Source organism: Plectropomus leopardus, chromosome 22, assembly GCF_026936395.1.
Source record: "Plectropomus leopardus strain MGB_pleo_1.0 chromosome 22, ASM2693639v1, whole genome shotgun sequence".
Classification (NCBI taxonomy): Eukaryota; Metazoa; Chordata; class Actinopteri; order Perciformes; family Serranidae; genus Plectropomus; species Plectropomus leopardus.
In genome coordinates this window covers 17,125,811-17,152,023 of record NC_142197.1, presented here as the reverse complement: position 1 = coordinate 17,152,023, position 26,213 = coordinate 17,125,811, and the positions used below count along the sequence as shown (strand labels likewise).

Genomic DNA, 26,213 nt, shown 5'->3' with positions numbered 1-26,213 from the left:
GTCAAGGTCACGGTCACTTTGTATGGCTTATGCTTGTGAATGCAATACCTTAAGGAATTTCTTAAAAATTTGGCACAAACACATTCACTTGGATTCAACAATGATTTGATTTTGGTGGTCAAAGGTCAAGGTCACTGTGACCTTGCATTCATCTCATTCTTGTGAAAACATTATCTCAAGAACACCTTGAGAGAATTTCTTCAAATTTAGCACAAATGACCACTTGGACTCAAGAATGAACTGATTAGAATTTGGTTGTCAAAGGTCACTGGGATGCCATAACTCAAGAACTTGTATGCCGAAATTTCATACAAATATCTAATAGGATACAAAGAGGTCAAAGGTCAACTGTGACATCATATCAATGTGAGGCATCCATGTTTTCACACATATGGTTGTAAACTGTTGTTTAACTTGACTGCTGCGAGGAAGCATACAACAGCATGGCAGTATTTCTAGTTTATAATCTACGATTCTCTCAACCCACTGACAAGGCTGCACAAACCTTTAGAGGCACAAAAAAAAATACTGCAAAGAAGCTTTTTTTCCCTCTCTAATTAGTGTCATGATGTAAAATTTTTCCCGGCCTGGCCTGGCTATCTTGGACTTCCTATGGAGTGTGTGTTTTTCCTGTGTAAATATGAAAGTGAACGCAACCTGTTTGTGTACAATGTGTGGAAGACTCCCACTAATCAGGAAGAAATTTGGCTTTGCCAGCTCTGACAGGGGGTTTGTCTCACGTCAGTGCTGCCTGTGCTGTTTTTTTGTGATTTTTTTTTTCCCTTCCTGGCGAGGGAAATCTCAGACAACTGCTAAATCAATGAGGCACGACACACTCTCTCTCTGCAAATGAGCCAGCCTCTCCTCTGAAAGCAAATACTCATTTGGAAACTCCTAATGCAGAGCCTACAGTCCGCAGTTGGATTTGTTGTTGTATTTTTTTTTATTCAGCTTTAATCACTGCTTCCCAATTAGAATATTGTTGTTTTTATGTAGCCTCAGCGGGCTTGTTATCATCGGTTCGCGTTATCACCTCTGTAAGTTTGTTTTGCGAAATGAGGGGGAAAGGTAATGAATCGGTTTGCTTTCTGAGATCACATAATTTCCCCTCTGAGGTTTGGACGACTGTGATCACTTTTTTGCAGCTTTCTCCAATGACTATCACCCTGGTGACAGGCACTGGCAGCCCCCTCGGGTGATACTGTGTCTTTGATACGCCATCGTCACAAACCGCTGCTAATCTCCGAGGAACAGAGTGGTGATTTGTGAAGTGAAACCGTCGCGTCTGTCATTTGAGATTTGGAGGCCACGTGTGCATTTAATCATAACAAGCAAAGTCGAGGTTAATCCAATCAGCCTTCTATCTATATGACTTCCTCTTTAGATATTGTGAGCCCTTCCTTGGCCAAACTTAATTGCATTTTAAAAACACCCAGCTCTCCTGCAAGGGCAACACACATTACTTTCAGCATCAAAAGTTTCTCTCTTGGCTCAATCATTAGAAAGTAAAGCTGCTCGGAGAATCGCTGCCAAGACATCTGGATCTTAATGGACCCTCATCAGCATCACTGCTGATGTGTAACAAGCTGGGAACTTAACCTTAAGGACTCGTAAAGCACTCACAAAACACACAGTTATGATTTCAAAACCGAATTCTTGATGGTGCACAGATTATTTGTTTCAGTCGAACATCAGCACCTCATCAGCGCAGGAGGCCGAGAGGAATTTTGAGCTTATATGTATTAACTTGTACAAGCTGGCAGAAACTTAATCTAATGTGGCGTGTTTGCAAACACTGCAGAACTGCTTTGCATTGTAAATAAATTACAGTGTATTCACTGCAGCTCAAGGTCTGCTCATTTTAAAGTGCCAATGTCAGATGGAGGAGATTTAACACTGCAGTAAAAAGTAAACCAGAAACAGTCCAAAAGATGTTAAAAAGAAAACGTCAACCAGACATTTTCGAACACTTGCAGGTGATTGTGTGCTGGCTATTGTACTCCTGCAGCACTTGATCTTGGTTGCAAACTCAACATTTTCCCCGTGTGAAGATGCCAAATTTAATTCTATTCGGAGTGTACTTGAATAAAAGTGAGTTCAGTTATTTGGAGTGCGCTGCCAGCTCGAAGCCCCCACATAATATGTTTAAATTATTTCAACTTGACTTCTTTAGTGCGGTTCAGGTGTGCAGTTGAGAACAATTCAAATTTGGCAACCAAATACAAAAAACTGGGAACTGTCAAACACAAGTTTTTGAATGGTTTAAGCAGGAGACAGGAGCTGACTTCTGAGAGTTATGACATTGTGAAATAGAAATTCTGTGTATATGTAAACACCTTACACTTTGAGCATGTAAGCTCATTATTGACTTTTATTTAAATGTTTCTTATTTGGCATGCTACTCAATGAACAATTACAGGTGTGGTGTGTTTTTAGTGGCATCTAGTGGTGAGGTTGCAGATTGTAACCACTAGAAACTTCAATCGTGTGCTGAGCTTGAACTACGATGGCTGATGTGAAAACATGAATGGCCTTTCCCAGAGCCAGTGTTTGGTTTGTCCTTTCTGGGCTACTGTAGAAAAACAATATAAACAGCTAGTTTTTAGTGATTATGAACTAATGAAAACATAGTTATGGATATTATATTGAATATCTGCTAATATATCCCCCTTAATCCTACACACTGGACCTTCAACAAACAGGTGGATGTAATAAAACACATTTACTTGAAGATGCCACTGGATGTGTTTTCGGACCACACATTTCAGGGGAATGCTCACTGGAGAGCTTTTTTTGTAATGTCAATTTCACTTTGACAAGTCAAAATTGCCTTGTCAATCCCCCATCGCATGTTGCTCAATAAAGCCTGGAATTTTAGGTGGAATTTTGGATTTTTGTAGATCAGTTGTCTGTGTTTTCGGCTATCTGGATTTTAGAAATGGCAGTTGCCGGTGCTGCATTGGCTCAGGTGTTTAAGCAATCAGCGTAAACTTAAGTCACTGATAGTTCCTCTTGTGTTGGGAGGGTACTTACTCCGAAATGGGAGCTAAAAAAAAAGTCCCTAAAAACAGTCCTCTAAGAATTTTGACTATCCTTAGTTGGGTAGTCTGCAATGCAGACCACAGATAGATTACCTGGTCTTAACCAAAATGTCAAATGACCAATTAACATGTACATAGAAAAACACAAAACGACCAAAAAAGCCACTAAAGCAAAGACCCAACCTACAAAGACATGTATAATGACTTTAAAAAGTCACCAAACCATCACAAAGTCTGTGTTAGGCTCCTATGTAGAAGAGGCTTTGGGGCCATTTGCATATCTGTGCCCAGGGACCCATTGTCTCCTAGTTCGCCCACCTTACAGACACAACGAAATGAGGGATTCTTAGAACTATAAAAAAATTCTTTTGGTCTGAAAATGTTTCATCGCTGTCATCATTTTCCAGACAAGCCTGCTTGAATAATTGGCTTTTTTGACGGAAAAAATATGAGATATAAAATCCAACAAGTCCTGACAAAACATTTGTTTCTTTACACAAGTGTAATGAAATTCATATATGACACTAAACTGGGCAGATAATGTTAATGATGTCTTAAAAGAGACTAAACATTTTTCTGCAGAAGCTTAAGTTGTCTGAGGTCAGTAGAGAGTTTTTAAATGTCAAAAGTTTTGTGGACAGTGGCTTGTTAAATTCTGTTTTTTGTCGGGGTAACAGCATTACTGTCAATGATAGGAAAAGGACTAACAAGTTAATAAAATAGCAGGTTTCTAAAATTGGTTCAACTCCTTTTTAGTAGTCTAAATGGTGTGTTGAGTGACAGGTTTTAATGTCAAACTACCATCTTCAGCTGCATCACTTATGGTCAGAATTTATCTATTATTGACTGAAAAAACCTTTTCTGTACTTTAGTGAGTCAAACAGAAGTACGCAACAAAGCACAGCTAACTGATCTGGATGTGTGATCATACTCCAACTCTTGACTCTTTTTCAGATGGCAGCGGTGGTTGGAGTGTGATCCGTGGGAAGTTTATTGCCATAAATGCGGCCAATATGAGCTGTGCGTGTCCCCGCAGTCCAAAAGGCCTCTCGCCCTCTGCTCACCTCGCTGACGGCACCACTGACCTCATCCTGGTGAGAAAGTGCTCCCGTCTGGACTTTCTCCGACACCTCCTCCGACACACCAACAAAGACGATCAGGTAGGAGTTAGGGTTGTTAAAGTGTCTCATCTTTAGCTCGGCTCAATGTATGATTTAACTGCAGAGGCCTTTCAAGGTTACCCAGTGGGAATACTTCTCAATTTATGATTTCATACTTCTAAAGCAAGTGTACATAAACAGTGTATGAGTCACGCTGTAGAGAAGATTTCAGAATTGAAATGAGCTGGGGAAATTGATGTGATTTGTATCCAGCGGGGATAAGAAAAAGATCTCCTTCAAAGAGTGAAGGAATCACCAAAATAAAGGAGAACTTTTAAGACAATTTCATCGTCCCCCCAAAAAGCCTCCCCCCGTCAATCGCTCGGCTGCGGTTTTCTTTATCAGGAGTCGCTCGATCTGTGCACGGATGAATTGAGAGCGTGTTGAGTCTGTAAACGAGCGAGCAGAAGGCAGGAGTTTGCCCACTTGCTGTGCTAGCACCTCCATTTGCTGACTTGGCTCATTTTCCCAACGATGGTTCACTTTAGTTCAAATGCCTTCGCCCTAGTGCCTTCCCACGTATCATAAATAACCTCCACCCAGGTCCGGAGAGGCCCCGGTAATCGCTGCATCAGGGATATGCTGTATGGGAGAACAGGCTGATACCAGACTAATGCCCTCTCAGGATAGCACAAGTATTGCCAGGGGAAGTCTGGTGATTAGTAATTATTACCTCAGGAAGGACCTCGGGAAGTTTATCCCATTTAGAAGAATCTTGTAAGTAATTTCATCTACAGTAGCTGCCTTGGTGAAAGAGTTCAACTGATTAGTGTGTTTCGAGGTAACACTGAAATCCTGAGGTGAGTTTTAACTCCCAACATCAACATTTCGCACCCAGAGTTTGGATTACAAGGACGGATATTACTCTTGTAATAAGATTTGATTAGATTAGGATATAATGTATTCACAGTTTTGAAATTAATAGGATTCAGCAGATGAAAAGGGGAACAATTTAATACCAAGAAAAATAAAGGAAATAATAAAAAAAGGCTGATGTTATTATAGTGAAATTTAGCAACTTGAGGAAAGATTTTGCTGCTCTGTGTGATGACGTGAAGCGTGTCCCTGGAATACCACGGTCCCAATAAAGTATATTAAATCCAGACAACTGAATGAAATTACCAACCAATGCGGGCTAAATCAAATTACCAACCTTCCCCGGTGATTCTTATGTGGTGAGGCCCAAAATGATTTAATGACAAAGAATTCTTTTGAAATATATCTAAATCTAATAATGAAGATGTTTCTGCAGCCATCCACTGTAAGACACAATTTGAATTTTAAGGATGGCAATTGGTCCATCACCACTTTGATCAGTGGATTACATCCAAATTGTCAGATGTTATGCCATAAAGTTTGGTACATTAAAGTCGCCCTCCAGATAAATTCTAACATCTTAAGTGATCTTTGGCACCTTCATCACCTTAGAATTTTAATTTGTCCAATATTTTATGAGCACATACCTCCAAAACTAATGAAATGTCTATCATGCTAATAATTAGCATGCTAATACTAAATTTACATGACTTAAATATTTTACCCGCTAAACATCCGCATGTTAGCTTTGACAACCCATGTATGTTAGCACACTGACGTTCTGCTGTGTCAACGTCAAGCCCTGAACAGCGCTGGGCTTTCAAGCTAATTTTACAACTTCCAGGTCCATTACATGATGCCATGAGGCCCAAAAAGACTTTTTCCTATAGATTTGGATTGTGAAAGAGACATGGATTGATCAGTGGATTCATTTTTTAACCATCATAACATTTTTATTAATGGGATTTGATTCATTTGGCCCAATAACATTTAGAAAGTCTGAGCCTTCTAATTAAATGTAGGCCCTATTTAATCAATATTCAAGTCAGCGGGATGCTAAACAGGAAGTTAGCAATTTAGCCAGCAGAAGTTAGCAGCTTAGCCACACTCGGTTAATATAAAGCTCTGGCACGCTTGCTCTCTGGGTACCACGATGGGAAAGATCTGGGTAACTTCATACAGTGGAAATCAAGCTTTTCTTGGCTTCATATGCCATGTGTTGGAGGAGAACGAGGGCTCGCCTCCGATGTTATATCTTTTTTCGGAAAAGACCAACTGAAAATGAACAAATTCTGCAACCTAACCTCGACAACTTTTTGCTCGTTGCGGAGGGCATGTCAATGCTCATGTAAATAAACAGCCTTCCCTGTCACAGGTTATGTGATGTTTGTTCAATCAGTTTTTGTTTGAATCTGTAATTTGGTTTTTCGCAAATTATTATGGCGTTTCCACGTGAATGTGGTACTCATCTGCATGAAGGAAAAAATATTTGTAACTTTATGCGGATTTATTTTTTCGTGCCACTGTTGAGTCCCACAGTGCCTTTCAAAGAGACTGGCTTGTGTCCCATATAAAATGAATGGGGGCGAACTTAGTGCTGGGCTGCCTTGTCTCGCCTTGTGTTTGCCTCACCTCATTCAGATGTCAGAACGCTCTAATGGAGAAAACCAAAAGGTATTCATCATTAAACGTGTAATGACCACAGATCTCAGAGCCCACAGTGTGGTATTGGCAGTTAAAAGGCAAGATGTGGCGCGTCTCTAGCTTGAGGCCGTCTTTGCTGCTTCACTTGCGACACAGAAAGGTAGACAAGTAGTCGTATGAGTGTGGCGAGTGGGACTTTGCATCAGAGTTCACTTAATATCAGCATCACTGTCCAGCGGAGCGGAGAGAAACAAGGAGTGAGAAGCCACTAAGCGTATTCATGGCCTTGTCAGAAAGCCTTTTAGGCAGACCGTCCAGCATGAATGCAAAGCGGCTGCAGTCATAAAGTGGGTCTGATGTGAAATAAATGGCTGTCACTCCGCTTTGGGGATGAGAGAGGGTGAGAAAGAGGAGAAGGAAGGTAGAGAGAGGGGGGGAAGGAGGCAAAACGAGGAGGAGAAAAGAGAAGGGAATAGAGAGAAAGTGGCACCCCGTCAAGGAGAAGAAAGTAGTGCACTGGACGGAGCTGAACCTTTCTGCCACACTGAGTGAGATGAAAGAGCATTTTGACAAAATAATTTCTTTTCATCTCTCTCTTTCTTTTTCTCCTCACTCCTCTGTCTTTTACATAGTTTTTATGCACCTCCATTTTATCTGACCTCTTCCCTGCCTCTCCGTGTTTTGCATTTGATCTCTCGTGTTAGCCGTTTTCTTTTATCGTAAATGGAAAGGAAGAAATATAAACCTTGGTGTAGTTTTTTTTTCATTATAAAATCAGCAGGCGACCATAGAAGGACAATGGAGGAAAAATTAACTTTTTACCTCACCCACTAGGAGCCTGTAAACTACAGAAGAATTACAGGCAAGACTTCAGTGAAATATGCCACTACCAAATTTTTAGTGCCATTTTAATTATCTATAAAATTAGGTAGATTATGTTCAATATGAGACATCTAAGCTTTCAAAAAGTGAACAAATTTTGGAGACTGTTCAAGCTTGATGCATTATTTTATTTTGATTTTTTTTAGCCAAGCTAGCAGCATATTGATCACATACCGAACAAAAATTTAAACACTTGTCCTTCACAGCTTTAAGTCAAAGATGTAAGACTTTTTCGCATTTTGGTCACAAATTGGTTAAATCTGTGATAGTTAGAACAACTCTTTTACCAATATTATCCATACAAATGAGTGTTCATTTCACTACCATACTGCCTGAAATGCACTGCACATGTAGGAGAAGCACGTGACAGCAACCTCGCCAAACTGCTGCATCCTTCATGCTTGTGGTATCACACTAACTGTGTTGTTGCTGCGACACTTCTGCAGGGCTGCCTGCTGCTATTAGTGCTGTATTCCCACAATTACAAGCTAATGTTCCACTCATTTACAAATCCGTGCGAGCTACTGTCTTGTTGACAATGCAGTCCTGCAAATAAGTCACAATGAAATTCCTTGTGTTATCAACTGAAGGGATTCTGTCAACAGAAATGTTATCAGAGGGCTTGTCGTGGAAAAAAAAAATCTTGTTCCATCAAGTGCAGATTATTTTTCAAATAGTGGCGCTTCATGTTGAGGCACTAAAACTGCGTTTTAAATATTAGCCCATCTTAAGCATACAGTGTGTGCCTTTATCACTTGTTTGTAGTCATAAAATTTGTTTGAATAAAAAACTCGAAACAGACTCAAGATTATTTTGTCTATTAAAAGCATTTTTCTCAAAAAACGATTTTATACAAAATTTCATTTTAATGAAGCACCCGACAAAGACTCATGTTCGGTCTCAGCCTGCAGCACTGCTCATTTTGACATGACACTCCTCCAAGTTATTCTGGAGAGTTGCGGTTTTGACCTTTGCACCATCTGTGGGCACATCTGCTCCTTCATCCATCCATCTATCCGTCCATCTCTCCTCCTCCTCCTCTCTTTCATCTATTTCTCACCCATCTCTGCTTCCTCTCCCAGTTTGACCACTCGTTTGTGGAGGTCCACCGGGTGAGGAAATTTCGCTTCCAGCCAATGTACCAGGAGCTGGTTTCACTGGAGGACCTGAGTGAGACTCCAAAGAAGACAGGCTTTAGTCCCATATGCTCCACCCAAACAACCCTCAACTACAGCACCTCCCACAGCAGCTGGAACTGCGATGGGGAGATCCTGCCTCACGCCGCCATCCGAGTCAGGTAATTAACCATGGAATCACCTGTGCATGTACAATACAACTCTGAACTTACTGTAGGAGGTATTTCAAGATACTTAGTCCATGGGTTGTTTGAAAGAAGGAGTAACTCAATCTAAAGAAACTCAAACTGAGATGCAAACAAACAAATCTGTAATAATTTGGACTCAGGACAGGAAAAAAACAATAAAATATATCATCATTTACCAGTTATGATTAATGTTTTGCCCATATATATGGCCTTTTAATGCTGCAAAACTCAAACAATCACACTGACTGGCGAAGACAGGCATGGTTCAATCACCTTTCCACCGTGCCAGCTTATTTTTGCGTTTTATGAAGCCTGTGACGAAGAAATTAACTTTTTGGGGCGATGAAGACAGGCTGGATCGCTCTCAGCACAGATGAGGACTGGCAAATGGCTTTGAATCAGCACACATAATATTGTAGAAGAGGTATAATGGAAAAGCTGTGAAATACTTGCAGGGCTCATACCTTTTGCATCACCATGGTGCTGGTATTCACAGCATAGAGTGTTCTTTTTCAGGGTATTACAGCTGGAATCTCCAGTTTAAATTGCTCTAAAATGTCCCTGAGTATCAGGACATGGAGGCTAAGTAGAAATAGATCATGCTCTGTATGCCTCACAGCTCTGTATTCACAGTGTGCTCCCATATAACTCACACATACAAATTTTAGCAGTGCCAGCGGTGAGGCTCTGTTGTTTGGTCAGTCTCTTATTATATTGGTACAAGAGGTTTAAGAAACAAGCAAAAGACTATAAAGGACGATAAAACAACTTTTCAAATTTTAAATTGTGTGATATGTAAAGGTCAAATGTCAGATGTCTTTATGGCATACATGTATATGAGCTAACCACAAAGGCTGGAGACAGGGAATACAACTAGTTAAATGATTCCCAACCTACTGCCCTTAAGCTGCTGTGTGGCCCCCTGACCATTTTCTAAATTACAATGAAAATCATTTTAATTTACAAATTTGTATTTTGTATGTATATTAAGTGCCTGAGTGCATAAAAAAGTATCAAAATAGAGCTTGTTGGGGCTACACCCTGAATGTTTTCAAATCCCAGAAACGTCTGTGCAGGACTGGTGTGACTGGAGTTGTCTCCTAGCAAAGATAAGTGAGGGCAGCAAATGTCCATGTACTGGTAACTTATAAGTCCATATTAAGGAAAAGTACATCATCTTGATGGTTAGTAGGAGGTGGCGATAAAGAGGTTCTACTTGGCTAGACAGTAATAAAGTTGCAATCCATTTTTCTCGACCTCTGAGATGTTAAAGTGCAATGAAACAGTCATTCAAGTCATAATTCCAAGATTCATTGAGCCCGAATTTGTCGATATAAACCACCTGACGTCACAGCAACGTGGCGGTGCACACAGTGAATGAGCAGAATGACCTTTTATAAGTCTTTCACTTTTTTGCATTTTATGCAGTGTTTGCACTATGAAACAAGCTTTAATGACAACAAATGTATGCTACTGGCAGTGGTACACACTATCATGCATACGTTTACACAATTTTGAGCTGTTGTACTTAAATGAGCAAAGACGAATAAGACAGTAAGTTGTTTTATACACCGTTTCTTTTTTTTCTAATGACACTGTGATAATTCATGCAGGTACTGCAAAGCTTAGAGACTTGACATATAAACATCAGTTTGCTGCGGGTGGTCCTATTTTCCTCAGCAAAAGCGCTGGGACACGGAAGTTGGGAATAATGACTCTGAATTATCAACTTTCAACTTGCAATGGATTGCAGCATGAAAGCAGCAGTTCTGGTAGCACTGCCTTCGCCCACAGTCTGTGGTCAGGAGACTCTTTCACTGTTCCCCGCTGGACAATCTTGGCAACTCGGCGGAATAAGCTCCCCTCATTATTCTGGCCCTGTCCACACTACAGCTTCCTCCACTATCAGATCTCTATACAGCCGGTGTGGCACTGCTGGACGCATCATCTATTTCATGCTCCATTGTACTTTGCCAATGATGCATGGCGCTGTAATGTTGCTAATTTAACGGCCCTCCCCATGTTAAAAGGCTACTCCCCTTTAATTAAAGCAGAAGTCCGTCCTTTTATTGCCTCTTCCTCTCCGCTAATCGTTCTTGGAGTGAGCCAGCCAGAGTGCTGCTCAGATAATTAATGGTAATAGCCCAGGCGAAACGGAAAGAAAGAAGGAGTGAACAGTTTTGCTTTGGAAGTGTGACATACACATTTTGAAAAAAAAAAAAAAAAGTGAAACTCATGTTGCCACAATGATTGAACCAAAAAATTAAAACAAGCCCTATACAAGCCAAAGATGTTTTCCCTTGATTTCAGAGTTATTATATGTATCAGTTTTTTTTATGTATGATTGGCACTCTGGAAATTAGACTTCACTTGTGGTTGAAAATTATAAGTTGCAAGTGAAAAACAGGTGTTCCAGTAAAAATGCAGGCTATTTAGCTGACAAAGGCACAGGCAGTAATTGAGGCTATACAATGTACTGTACTATAATCCTTCTTTCCTGCTCACGGCTTTTTTTCCTGCCCATATACTTTTACCATGTGTTCGTCAGGACTTGATATGCGAGTCATTACAGTGCTTCGGCCCCATCCGTATGCGAACATCTGTTAAAGGTGTCTCTTTAAAGGTCTCGATACTTAAAACACCACAAAGACTGTCTCACTTTCAACTTTGCGTGTCAAGTCTGCTCACAGGGGTGCCGTTCCATTGCTTTTACATCTGCCACATGGACAGTAAAGTCTCATTGAAATGAGCAAAGTCATTAAGTTGATGGTTTGTTATCCAGGCTAAATGATGCGTTGTGCGTGTGTGTGTGTCTGTGTGTGTATGTACATTCTCCTCCCCTCTACAGTGTCCAGTGCCAGTTGATCCGGCTGTTTGCCCGCGGTATAGAGGAGCAGCAGCAGCAACAAGGCGTGTCTGAAGATCCTTGTACACTGTGGGCCCCAGAGCCGGACTCACACTAATCACCAGACTGAGAGCTGAAATAGACATTTAGCTACTGGAAAACAGAAACTGAGTTTCACTTGGCAAGACCTTCCTGAAAAAAAATAAACATGCATCACATCTTGGATTTGCTTAAAGGAACAGTGTGTAAGATTTAGGGGGATTTATAGCTGTGAGGATTGCTGATTGCAACAATCTGAAACTTCTCCTGGTTAGAAATCCTTGTCCGAAAGGGCCGCTAACTTCAATGGCCGATGCAAAAAATGAGAAAAGTCTTACCTAGAGCCAATGTTTATTTTGTCTTTTCTGGGCTACTGTAGAAATAGACTCCATGGATAAGGACCTGCTCCCTATGTAGATATAAACAGCTTCTTCCAAGGTAACACAAACACAACAACTCTTATTTTCAGGTGATCATACCCTAAAGACATCACAGTTATCATATTATATTTAATTTTTCCCCAAATATTCCCCTAAATGCTACACACTGGAACTTTAAATGAAACTTTCAGGAAGTCAATGCTCAAGAAAAAAAAAACTAAAAAAGGCTCCCATCATCAGCCATTAGGAGTGGAAAAACTGAAGGCAAAAGCAAAATTATATTGCATGATTTGTTGTTACTTAAGAGATTCAGTTATCTCCTCGCTGCCATTTGAGGCTCTTATGTGCAAAATTGCCTCATGCAGCTTTAACTAACCAAAAATATGATGTGATACAGCTGCTCTTTCCAGCGCTGCCACAATCAAACCTCAGATTCATTTTTTTTATCTGTACTTTTTGAGAAAAAGGAAGATTTCCAAGCTCAGAGGATCTCAAGCAGCCAGATGAAACAGAGCTGAACTGGACTGAGCTGGACTCAGCCGCAACAATCAGCAGGAGGTTTTTATACTGCCATGAAGGAGAACACAAATAGGATTTCTCCCTGTGTAGCACAGAGAGACAGCCGAGGAGATGCTGCTTTGTGAAAGGGGATGAAGAAGAAAGGCCTCTGAAGTACACCGATAAACTGAAAAGACGTGCGTGTGTGTGTGCGCGCGTGCGTGCATGCGCATGTGTGTGTATGTATGTGTGTGTGTGTGTGTGTGTGTGTGTGTGTGTGTGTTTAGGCATTTCATCTGATCTTCCCTTTTTGGAAAGAAAAAACATTTCATCTGTTACCCAGGTGAAAGCAGATATGAGCCAGGGGCACTAATGAAAAGAGCTGAATACCCTGCTAATACACTAACAGGACCCCGGTGGCTTCTGGGTAATAAGGCAAAGTGGTTGCTAAGTGATTTGGTGTGTCTCAGCAGCACTGCTGCGGTGCACCTGTGGCTCTGAGCTCTGCTCCTCTCTGGCCAAAAACTACTGACAGTTGAGTCATCACCTGGGATTAGGCAGAGTTATACATTGTTAACATTATTAAAAAATAATGCATTGTGCGGTTCTGCGATTAGCCTCATTAGCTCCTTTTTGTAAAGCCAGACCATCAGAGAACGCTGCTCCTGCAGCGATAAAACTGCATACTCAATCATTACACATTAGGGTGTGTGTGTGTGTGTGTGTGTGTGTGTGTGTGTAGGGGGTGTGTTTTCCACAATCCCTTTAGGGACGTGCAGTCATCAGAGTGTGTGTGCGTTAATGTATTTGTGAAGGTGCCAATGTGATGAGTTAGCTCTATCACAATTAGCCTCATGACTGCCATTTTGCAGATGCTCTCTGACTGCAGCCAACACACTTCTAACACGAGCACCTATAGATGATCAAAGACAGGCACGCACACACACACACACGCACACGCACACACTCTCCTTAACTTTTAACACCATAAAAGCCCGCTCCTCACTCTGAATCCTCTCTAACTTTGTTAATACTGACTCTGAATGTCTATAATGTTTCACCTTCAGCACTCACTTTTGTCAGCTTAACAGTATGATGTTCTTTCAAATAGTCAGATGCTTTTAAATCCTCTCTTACACACACACGCACACACACACACACACACACACACACACACACACAGACGTGTACATGGAGACACACAAACGGTGGATGTGAGGATTGTTTTCTGGTCTGGCCAAACAGATTTGGAAAGCTGAAAGGATTTAGCAATTTGTGACTCACAATGCAAACTAAAATTTGAATTCCCTTCACTTTGGTCTTAGGAATATAAACTATTATATGATGTTGCCAATACTAGAAAACTAGTGCTTTGTCTCAAATTGGATACTTCCCATAGTACACCTTTACATAGTGCACAGCGTACATTATGTACTTACTTTCATATAGTGTGCAAATTTTAACAACGTAGTGTTGTCTAAAAACGATTGTCCCTGGCGAAAATATTTAGTCAGCTTGCCATAGCCCTATTGGCTTGTTTGCTCACTTCGTCTTCCTCTGTTTCAATTTATTTTTTGTATTTAAAACATGTTTTCGTGGCACATGTCAAATGTCCTTGGCTGATACTGAGCTGGCTCTATCAACAATTGATCTATAGAGGATGTTAGCTTCCACGTTTTGCAAATAGCATTTGATCAAAAATCTACGACTAAAATCCTCTGCAGTGAAGACAACCATTTAGTTTACAACGCAACACGTGTAACGTCAAAGCTAATGTTAGCATTTGTGTTATTGTTTGCGATAAGTTAATACAGAATTAACCAAATTTAAAAAAAAAAGAAAAACTGATGGTATATATATCAAAAAACAGTGATAGCGGTAGAGATAAATACACATTTATTTGGACATGTTTTTGGTTTTTAATCGCAGTAGTAGACAAACATATCTCCATTTTGAAATGTGTTTGTGCTCAAGCTCGTTGCGCTATGTAGCCGAACATAGCAACCATTTATTTGCTTATTTTATTTACCTAGTGCTACCTCCAACTTCAGTGAATGCACTCAAAATAAAAAGTATAGAAGTATCTAATTTGAGACACAACCAGCGCTCACCCATGGCTTCCACTTGGAAAGTTGTTGCTTTTTAGCTTAGCCGGCTAACTTTTTAGCTAATTCCAAGACTTCTTGTTTATGCTATTTTAATACCTACAGCTATACTGAGCTAATTTTGATAACTTTTGCATTCAAGGTTTCATTCAATCTTGCTGCTGTCTATATTCAAGTAAACACATAAATAAGCTGTGATGCAAGTAGTTACGTGATTTATTTTTTGAAAAATACTCAATAAAGTCCTTTTGAAATGTGGTTCTTTTCATGTCCTTTGCTTGATCCTCATGGTGTGCTTGACGCCAGTGATGTTTCATTCCCTCGTTTTCGCCCTCTCACACACACACACTCCCACGCATGCACACAAAGGTCAGCGCTCCCTTGCTCCGGCTTTTCTCAATCTCACTCCTTCACTCCCTCTCTGTCTCCCCGTATGAGTGGAATTTAATAGGGTGCTCTGATGTGAGCGAGATGTTTCATTAAAGAACATCAGACATCAAAGGTCTCTGCTGAGATGGAGTGGTATTTCACGCTGTGCTCATTCTGCACACAGTCTGGTTTCTTCTTGTTTTCTTTTTTGATACTGCCAGGCAGTTCCAAAAGTAATCTGAATTTGGATACTGTAATCATGAAGTCTAACTGTGGCGATGCCAAACAATCCCACAAATCTTCAAGTTACAGGACATGCCAGTTGTCCTAGTTAGCTGCAAGTGACTTCACAAAGTAAAACCAAACAAACTGTTGAAATGTTATGTTTTTGCACAAGAGTTTTTTCCTGCGGTTATAGCACAGCTACTGAAACCAACCCCCCCTTATTAGATTAACTTTTACAGACTATGCATCGATAACTGTGCACATGGGTTTTTTTTTTTTGTCTGTACTGCTTTTACTGCTGTTTATAATTTATGACATTGCTTATAGTTATTTGTTTTTAAGGACTATTTCATCTCTTTTTTGCAACTGCAATCATATATTCTATATCATTCTAACCCACTGAATGTGAATTCAAGGCATTGCTGTTAAAGTAATGCTCAGTAAATTTTTCCTGAATAAACAATTGTTTGATTGATTGACACATCAATAATATGCACAATTTTCAAGATTTTACAATGTCTGGCAAAAACAAGTTAACCTACATATTGTATGCCACTGGAAATACTGTCGGACTACAATGATTGTGTTGGTGGAGCAAAAAAAATTGCTATTCAATGCCAATGAAAGACAGTTTATCTCAACCTGACTTTTATTTCCAACATATAAGAAACCAGCAAATCCCCCTAGAATGGTTTGTATGATATGAAAATGCACACAACAGTTCCTCTTATGGACTTCCTTCTTAACTCCTATCATTGCATTGATTACATGATTGCAGCCCTGCAAAATCTGTGGGTTCTGCACAAATTACTGTCTTAAAATAAGTCAGATATGTATGTATTACAGTGCGTTACGATTTATGAGAACAGAGACAAACAATAACGACAAAAATTTAACAAAAACCCTGAAGAAAACCCAGCCACACTTATATCGGCATCTCAGCAACACGACATACTGTTTGTCCTCAGGCCTGACCACATAATAATAGTGAACCATAAACACGAAATCATAATCTACCTTCCAACAAGGTAATGAAATTATTATTTAGAAAGCATAACCTATGGGAAACCCACTTGTGTAAACCAATCCATATAGGCAACTGGGCAAATTTGAAACCCATGGACAGTCCCATATTAGGACCACTTTTCATCCTGTTTACTACACACGTGATTTTAAAAACTGAGCTCAGGTGGAAATTAGTGTAGTGTAGTATAGAGTGCTGTAGGGATGACCTTTATTTTTAGGCCAACCAGGAACATCGACCTTGTTTTCTCAACAAAAAGCTAATAGGATTTTTTCATTGGATATTGGATTATTGCAGAAAATAGCAAAGGGTTAAAGTGTTCCTCTGCTGTTGGATTGAGGTTGTTATCCTGTTAGCAGTGAGACAGATCACTTCAGCTTATGTCAGGACAGTATGAACAGTTTGAAGGCAACACATGCGATTTGTATTTATGACAGTAGTACTCTAAAACTGCCCCAAATCAAAAAAAAAAATTCCTGCATGATATTGCTTAAAGCAGAAGTCTGTAATGGAGCCACTGACTGTCCTCAAAATGGCCGTACTTTACTCTGATATGAGGTCCAGTATGACTGCGAAGGCAAGAGAGATTTTCCGGCCTCTTTTGTTGACGGTGGCAACCAAATTGTTTTCCCTCCCTCTTTCTTTTTCCCTCATTTTCTTGCTTTGCTACTTCCACATTGATTTATTCTCCATCTGCTTGTCTGCAGCCCCCCTGAGAGCTGCTATCTCATTCCCACATCCTACCTGAGACGCAAGGTGAGACAAAACAGCGGCAAACACCCTCTACCGTGCACACACACACACACACACACACACACACACACACACACACACACACACACACACACACACACACACACACGGTGGCTTCTGTCCTCAATTCACCAGTGTCTTTATACAAAGAATGAGTTCCTAACAGGAGATGACGGCGCTGTTGTGTCCCCTAGACACTCTTGTTGACTCCCTGTCCCTCTCTCACCTTCACACACACACACACACACGCACACACACACACACACACACACACACACACACACACACTTGTATCAACATGCAGCTCTTTTCTCTCCATAAAGATTCACGCTTAAAATAAAAGGATGAGAGCATGTCTTTTTCTGTAACACTTTTTTCCCACATGACAACAGACACACATATGTATGTACAGACAGAGATGCCCCCCCCTACACACACACACACACGCACACACACACTGTCAGGAGACCTAGGGGCTGTATGAAGTGTTTTATTGACCTACTTCCACAATATTCCCTTTATTATTGGCCTGATTTGGCCTTTTCAACCAGTTCATCCAATCAGGAGCTAAGTATGACAGATTTTTGTACCTTGTCTGCATTGTTTTCCCCTAACCTTTGTCAAACAGCAGAAACACAGCACACAAACAAACTGTTCTCAGCGGTGTCAAGTGGGAAAAGGTGAGATCGGGTAAAGGTGCTGCTGTGGCAGGTAGCGTTACACCAGCCATGGCTGTATGACACCAATAATTACAGCAGGCAAATGCGGAAAAAAATGCTGTTTTCCCACAACAGGTCGGCTAACAAGAGCCAAACAAAAGTATAAATATTTGCTTGTGTGAGACTAGGGGGTATTGGGTGGGTGGTGTGAAAACAATGTAAGTGAGAAACAGAGACAGAGGGAAAGAGAGAGCAGATATTGCAGGGGTGGTGGTCCGAACAGCAGCAGTGCTGTTGCCTACTTCTCAGTGTATTGATCGCAATGGGCTCCCTGTGAGAGATTAAGATCAATGAGGCCATAACAGTCCATCTTCTCAGTCAGGAGCCACTACCGGCCTCTTATCTCACACTCGTCGTCTCTCGCCCACACACACCTTCACTCATACGTTTCAACTCACTAATGGACTCACACATGCTGGAGGTCAGACCTCAAAGCTGGAACCATGTGATGTTTTTTTAATCAATATATTATTATGATGTCCATTTTTATGGTGGAGTGCGGTGCAACACTAAAATCTGTGTGTTTTACATTGTTGGAGGCGCTCTGCGTGCTCTAAAGATGACAGATCCAGGTTATCAGGTCATACTGGTTATTGACAATTTCACTCAGGAAAATATACAATGGCATTCAGGTGATTTAATGGTGACTTTTTGTTATCGTTTTCAAATAATTTCCACTCTTTAAACAGTTTAGAAGATATAGCAAGAGCTAAAATGATTAGTTGATTAATAAATTGGCTGGACAATTAAAAATCCCATATTTACTTAATTTTCAGGTTCATACTTGTATTTTGAGTAACATGTTTCCATGTCTTGATGTTTGAAAAACCTTTTAATTTCCTTAAACTGTCTGCCTGAATATATCTGCATTCACCCTCTGTCTGAAACGCTCCGTTTTAGCGCCTGTCTCTTTAAGACCCCATCCTGAAAAAGCTCAGTCTGCTCTGATTGGTCAGTGTTCCCAGGTCTTCCACATCTGCGCTTTCTGCATCTCTGCATCATCATCACAGTTGTAAAATAGCTGTAACAGCACTGTAGCAGCAGTTTCTAGCTTTCTATATGAAAACTGCGACGTCACAGCTTCACGGAGGTCTGAAGGGTGAAAGGTTTTTTCAGTGGGCCGTGTGTTTTGATACTTCTACAGGATTTATTTTACCTGCTTTATAATTGAAAAGGGCATGGAAATCTGACTTTTTACTACATGGGGTGTTTAAAGATTAATCACCAAATAAGTTTACAAACTATTCCTAATTTAATTCATTTCATGAGCAAAATGCTAGCTTCTCAATTGTGAGGATGTGATTGTAAACTAAATCTTTAATTTGTGGACAGTTAGGGCATCCTTAGTGCCATGGTTACAATACACTTGGTTAAGTTAAGGGAACTTAAAGTGTTTGTTTTCATCACCTGCCCATTATAATTTTTATTGTTTTATCAGCATTGTATTGTTATATTCATTGATTAAGCCCAGGGAAATAGAACAAGTATAGACAAAATAAAGGAATTTATTGACAAATTAAAGTACATAAAGGGTTTAATGGCTTACAACTTAAAACTACCTTCTAAATAAGAGGAAAGTAGCACTAATTAAATTAACAACCAGTTAACTGTAAAATTAAACAAGGGATATAGCACCACACAGCACCAATAAACACACTCCCTCCACACAGGCACACCACAAGAAAAGGTTAGCAACCCAACGCACAGCCCTCAAGATGCTGTCTAACCCACTGACACCATCTGTGTGCCTCTTCAGTCCTTTTATCCGCATGTTTCGGACAAGCAGATTAAGCACAGATGCACTCAACCACATGGTGAGGAAGGCACCTGGAGAGACACCAGAGACACAAAACACAACCCTGCGGCATGTTGCAATTATTATGAAGCTCAGCTTTTAGGCCAAAATGTACGAGAAGTCCTAAAAGTGCTATGAACAACGCAAAGTTTGAGCATTTACACTTTCAGTGAACATCTGTCAATAAATTTAAAGTGATACAATCGAACACCGAGGAACAAGCAAAAAAGCAGACCTGAGTACTCTGCTGTAAGGGTCCAAGGACAGAGAGATGTCATATGCTGTAAAATCCCCTGAGGTAAATTGTGATTTCTGATATCGGACTTTATAAATAAAATTGAAATGTGTTGGGATTATTTTGTTGACTGCAGTTTTCAAGGTCAAGAATGAACTTAAAGTCAACACAGGTGATTCAAAATAATGGAGAGTTCACATAACTACAGTTTCATGACAACTGAGCCAACTGTATCGATGATGCAACCCCGTCTCCTAGAAATTACTTTTTTTGTATAACTAATTTGAAACAGCAAATACACTTTTTGAGGAAAACGTAATGCAGAGCGATTCACATTTTCTAAAGAGTGCTCCAGAAATGAGTTCAAAAACCCAGAATTTAGTGTGCATTTTAGCAATCCCAGTTCCCTCGTATCAAAGTCAAAGGATTTTTTCAATGGGTTTTTGGTTAGATACCTGAAATAAGGTTGGTGGTTAACACAAGCTCAAGAGACTTTGATGTTTTTTTTATGACATAAAATATTTCAGTAAATATCCCAATCTCAAACTTTAAAGCTTTTATGCGTCTTGAAAAAAGCAGTTGCTAACAGTTGGTTAAATGAGACTACAGAGTGTCATCATGCTGAGCCGTGCAGAAGACGGCTTTCCAGCCTTGAAGTGGTGTTACATTAAATCGACTGTGGAGTAGTTCGGCTATAGCCCAACATTAGCTTTTTACTTATAGCGATTGCATTTAGGCTTCAAAAATCCTGCAAGTGGTGTACATATGTGAAGATTATCTTGCTGAACAAAACGTGTAAGCATCATTAATGTTTATCACAAAGCTTTTTTTCTGCAATGATCCAAAATCCATGGAAAAATCCCATAGACTTTTTGACGAGGGAAGCAGTGCAAAGCTAACTTCAGCATCAGCCTTCAGAAAAACATCATCCCTATAATTTAGTAAATCACAAATGTAATTTCTAGGAGACATGGTTGGTTGATAAAGACCATAAATGTGGTGGAAAGCTGCAGCAAAATCCTTGCTGTTTACCCTTATACTCCTCCACATTGACACTCTACATGGAACTATGTGCTACAGAGAAGCAGATTTCTAAACTGGATGATTATTCCTGGGGCGGATGTGAAAAACAACAGTGAAAAACTTAATGCTGATTAGACAGGTTTGGGTTGGGCTCAGGTAAAATTTACGCACTTATCACTAATTTGTCACCACAATTCTGTGTTTTCTGTTTCAGCAGCAGCCTCATGAAAGCTCCTTGATAAGCTTTCGTTTTTTCTCTCGAAGGAGCCATTTTTCTCTATTATGGAAATTTCAAGTAAAAGCCAACACTCAAAAGAAGAGGCCCTTGAATTTGCATTAATACAGCAATTAGAAAAACTATACACCCAGCATCTTCTTAATTGTGCAAATTGAATAATGATCTGGAAGCTATGCTGGGATATGTGATTTACTTCACATTAATGCATTCATTTCAGAGGGGGTTTAGCCGAATGTGCACTACAGGGTAAAACCTTCTCCCTGTGGTGCTCTCATTTTGAATGTCAGTCGTATTATTTGTGCATTAAAAGAAACACATTGCCACAGTTATATTTTGTTGCAGCAGCACTGTGCTATAAAGTAGACTATTGTCAGCCCACGTTCTCTTGGCATGACACTGAAGAGTGTTCCCAGTCACTGCAGGCCTATCAGGATGTCTGTAAAGTGACCAACACGGACACATCAACATGGCGTGGGTGGACAAGTGACAACATGAATAAACGCCGTAATATTAGAGTATTTTTCTCTCTGATAAAGCACGTAAAAAAGCTTATTTTCTGACTTGTATTGAGTGTCGATAGGAAAAGGTGGAAGATTCCTGGAAGATTCTGTGTAAAACTGAGCAGATGATACAGAAAATATACATTTATTGAGTCATGATTGTACCTATGTCAACATCTTGTCTTCTGCCATAGTTTTTCACCTGTAGCCATATGAAACAAATTACATAGTTCAACTTACACAATGATATTGAACAAATTAGCAGTCCATGCATGGATGGATTATCAGGCAAGAGGGCCCCTGGTTATAGACATGCAGAGGGACCCCACCAGTCCTACATAGGAGCAAGACACACAGACTTTATTTTTGTTGGTTGTCATGCATCTTTCTGTGGTTTTGTGTTTCTTTGAAGTGTCTTTGCATCTCTGCAGCTGTTTTGTATCTGTCTGTAGTTGTTTTGTGTCTCTTTATGGCCTTTTTCTGCCTCTTTAAAGTCAATTTATGTTTCTTTATGGTGATTTTGAGTCTCCCCCTGCAGGTGGACCCCAATGCAGAAGATAACAGGTAAAAGAATCTCAAAAGATCACTTTCTGTTTCAAGGAAACGGCAACTCATTATCAAATGCTCAAATCAAGGATCAAATAAGACCGAACTGAAAACCATGATTTAAATACAAGCTAGACAAAGTGCAGGTGGAGGAAAAGGGCGAAGATGCTCAGGTAAAGGGAATAAAGTGATGAAACAGAAGAACAGGCAGCAAGCTGACTGGCGAGGAGAAACTGAGGAGCAGGGAGGACTCCCTCGGCTGATGCAGGGCAGCTGTGTAGATGGGCAAATGAGGGAACCAGCACAGCAAACTTAAACCCAAAAACCAAGAAAATCTTAGTATCTCAATAATAAGCTGACCGAGTGAAAACACAGACAGACTAATGAAGGCAATTGAAATGAGTCTTAGTCCAGTCTTCCCAAAAGTCTAAAAGAATCAGCACACAGCAGACTGTAACACCTGGGCTGCCCTCAGCCCCGACAAAACATAGCAAAATGTTTATTTAAACAGAAGCTGTGGTTAGTTGTTGCGCTCAGCAGGCGCACTGCCTTTGAATATCATTAGCCTGGATTTAGTTCAGTTCAAAGGGCTTTTTGGCATGGAAAAACATATGTTTACATTGCTAAGCAAAGTGTGAAATGTTAACAAAACATGAAAGTACAGCAAGAAAAGATCTAGGAGACATTTATTTCTATAAAGGTTGTTGCTGATTGGGTAACACCTCTGACACACCCACCAAATGGGAGAAAACATTAAGCCTGTCTCACACAGTTTCACACTTATTCAAGGAAACATGTCAATCAATCTGTAAGTCATAGCAAAATGGTTTAAAACGTTTTGAGATGTGCTTCTGGTCGTGACATTTTGTCGTGGGAGGCCGGGAAGGCCCCATGACACTTTTGTACCCAGTAGACCCCTTCATTGATCAATCCATGCAAAGGCATTGTCACACTACGTGATTAATGTAAAGTTATGGACTTAATGTTAAACAACGGACTTAATGTAAAGTTTCATAGGTTAGATTTAGGCTAGTAAAGTTGCACAGTTTAGGTTAGACAAGTCAATATACAAATGTTAGGTGTAGGCAAGTAGAATTATGCAGGTAAGTTTGAGGCAAGTAGTATGACATAGGTTAGGTTTAGGAAAAGAAAAATGGAGATGACATAATTTGAAATTACACAGATTTTACTTGGTTTTACATGGGACACAAACACCAGTTTCCTGGGGGAAAGTCCTGTGTTTGTTTTATCTATCCACCACCCCAACCTGTCCTCTTATGTGGACTTTGCTCTTTACTTCCCTCTTTACTCTGTCAGCTCTTTGGTCACATGATTGCAGCCCTCACAATTACATGGGCTGTATATGAATTTTGGTGCATTATTTTTCATAGATATATGTGGTGCATGAGAACAGCCTGCATATAGGTTATGTTGGACTTAAGGTGTACAATCTAGTAACTTTTACTGTCATGTGCTCTCAGTTACTGTTTAAAATAATTTGTTTTGACATACATATTTAAAAAGTTGGTTCATAATAATTAGAGTTAAAGTGCTTCATCAATAGACAATGAAAACAAGGCAATTACTAATGACTGAATAACTAATGACTCTTCCAATCATCAGGAAACTCTCCTGACTCTGACAAGCAATCATTTAGAGTGTAACAACACTGCTTTGAAAACACATGCAAATGATAAAACATGCCAATATGTCATTATGTAGAGATGATCAAAATAAATCTGAGCTGCGAGTGAGGAGGGGCTCTAATAACGTAATCAATATGTACAGTAGAGGAGTCACTCAAACATGTCAATTGGAAAGAAGGTTGGTCCCTGGAGCAGATATATAATCAATAAGAAAGTCCTTTGGATCTGATTAGACATAAATATTTTATTGTGTCTTTCAGATTGTCTGCCCGTGCCCAACTAGTTGGAGATGCAACTCCATAAACCGTCATCCATACAGAGTGTTCACAGTAGATTAGCATCCTACATGCACACTAAATATGGTCAGCTTTTCTGCCGCTGATTATAGACACAATGCACAAGATTAAATCGAAGAACTTCTCACAACTTAATTAAAATTGTGAAAAAAAACTTTAAAAAATCTAAAAAATAAGCATTGAACAATGAACTTTCTCTGTAGTTAAATTGATTGATTGACATAATGTTGCATGTATTTTCAGATTTCTTTTAGTGTAAAACAGTTAGGTATGTCCATTATTTATTATATAAATAACCTAAAACACTATGATAATTAGTATTTAGCAAATACTATATAGAGGCTGCACGTAGTATGGATTTGAAACTCATTAAAGTAGTCACAATAAAATTAAGGATTAACGACACAAACATTGATCCGACAGGCTGGATCACTATGGGCCATGCAGGCGGCTCTCAGGCTGTCCGTACAAAAAGTAATGCACTGTAATTTGTATGTAACATAATCGTGAGCCAAGAGGGTGTGATCATGGAACCTATGCACTGCAAGCTGATGTCTGTCATATGACGGAAGCAAAGGAGAAAGTCAGGCAACCTAGTATTAAGTGCGGGCCCCCAGGAACAGGAGCAGGAATTTGGTGTAGTGGCCAAACTGTGGGATTACATCTTTCGGTTCTGTAATGTGATGCCATTGGGCCCAAACAGACTTCTTCACATAGACTTACAACGTGAAAGAGACTTCTTTAAAGTAGTGGATACATTTTTAAGCATCACAACCACTACGATATGTCTCGCTTCACTATAAAGGATTTGATCCTTTAGGTCTTACAACATCTCGAAAATGTAGAAGATTACAAGATTAAATCATTTTATCCCCATTCAAGTTGGCGGAGTGCTAAACCAGAACTTAGTCGCTTTGCCATCCATATACTCTGGTGTGCTGGCTCTATGGACCCAACAATGCAGAAGAAAGTTGGAAGATATGGGTAATCTTATACGCAGAGGTTAAACTTCTTTGGCTTTATGCACCACTGAGCCACTTTCAAAGGAATAAACGAGGCCCCGCCTCTGAATCTGTATCCAGTTATTTTTATACGTCTATGATGAAGACTGACAAAGTCCCCATTAGGAGATGGATGGGTCAAACAAAGACAGGATTTTGACCCAATAAATCTCTGTTTTTGCCCCGTACAAAACCAGAGTTAGCACTGATTTTTTAATTTACGTACGACAGTCACACAACGCCATGCAACGCCATGCCACTTCACGTTGTCATGTTAACTTAATAAGGAAACGTCACTTAACAATGCCCAATTCTTCTTCTTTTTCAAAAATGTAATTTTACTGGTAGAGGTGCTAACTTGCAAGATATCATACAAACGATATTCAGAACTTTTCTCAAGATATCATACAAACACTCATATAAGAATACGTCGATCCATGATGTGGCTCCACCATGAATATAGTGTGTTTGTCAATTTTATGATAAAGCTCTGCATTTAATGTGAGTGGCAACAAAGCTTTCAGAGAGGAGATCTCAAAACCTTGGCAAATTAAAGCTAAATGACCTTCATGGCCTTACACCACTAACAGAATGAACAAAAATATGTTGTTTTTTAATAAGGTGAACTGACACTTAAATGCACGCTAGGTGCACATGTTCCAGGCTGTGGAGATGGGTAATGTAAATTACACCAAATATTAACTTTAAAAAGTAACTTCCCCAAAGACTGACCACAGCACCCAGCTCAGCTCAGCTGTGAAGTTGGGTCAGGAACCAAAGTGCTGCTGGAGTTGTACCTGCTGAATCCACAGTGGCACTTTGGCCTCTGCCAGCGGGCTTCTGCAGACTGCTTTGTAGTGACAAGTCATTACCTCAGCTGGCACTTTGTTAGCAAACAGGTCCTCCTATTCAAGTGATTAACAAGTAATGAGTAGATTGCTCCAGCAACAGATTCCCTGTTTGTGCAGACACACATAAACCAAGTCGCACATGCACAAACACATTCAGCAAGCGTGCTGGACTTTGTTTTGTGCTAAGCACAGATGTTATTGTGTTCCTAATGGTGCTTGAAGTAATTACACCCTGTAATGTTACTCGCCGTCTCGTCC

General features: G+C 40.0%; 1 protein-coding gene across 1 annotated transcript in view; it reads left to right on the top strand.

Annotated features, from left to right (window-relative positions):
- The window catches only part of cerk (ceramide kinase), a 52,344-nt gene extending 37,352 nt beyond the window's left edge, over nt 1-14,992 (top strand). Inside the window, exons 11-13 of the mRNA XM_042511662.2 lie at nt 3,996-4,201; nt 8,626-8,840; nt 11,716-14,992. Coding sequence (XP_042367596.2) covers nt 3,996-4,201; nt 8,626-8,840; nt 11,716-11,830 — 536 coding nt within the window. The 3' untranslated portion in view covers nt 11,831-14,992. The remainder of the gene's footprint in view (nt 1-3,995; nt 4,202-8,625; nt 8,841-11,715) is intronic.
- The last annotated feature ends 11,221 nt before the right edge of the window (nt 14,993-26,213 follow it).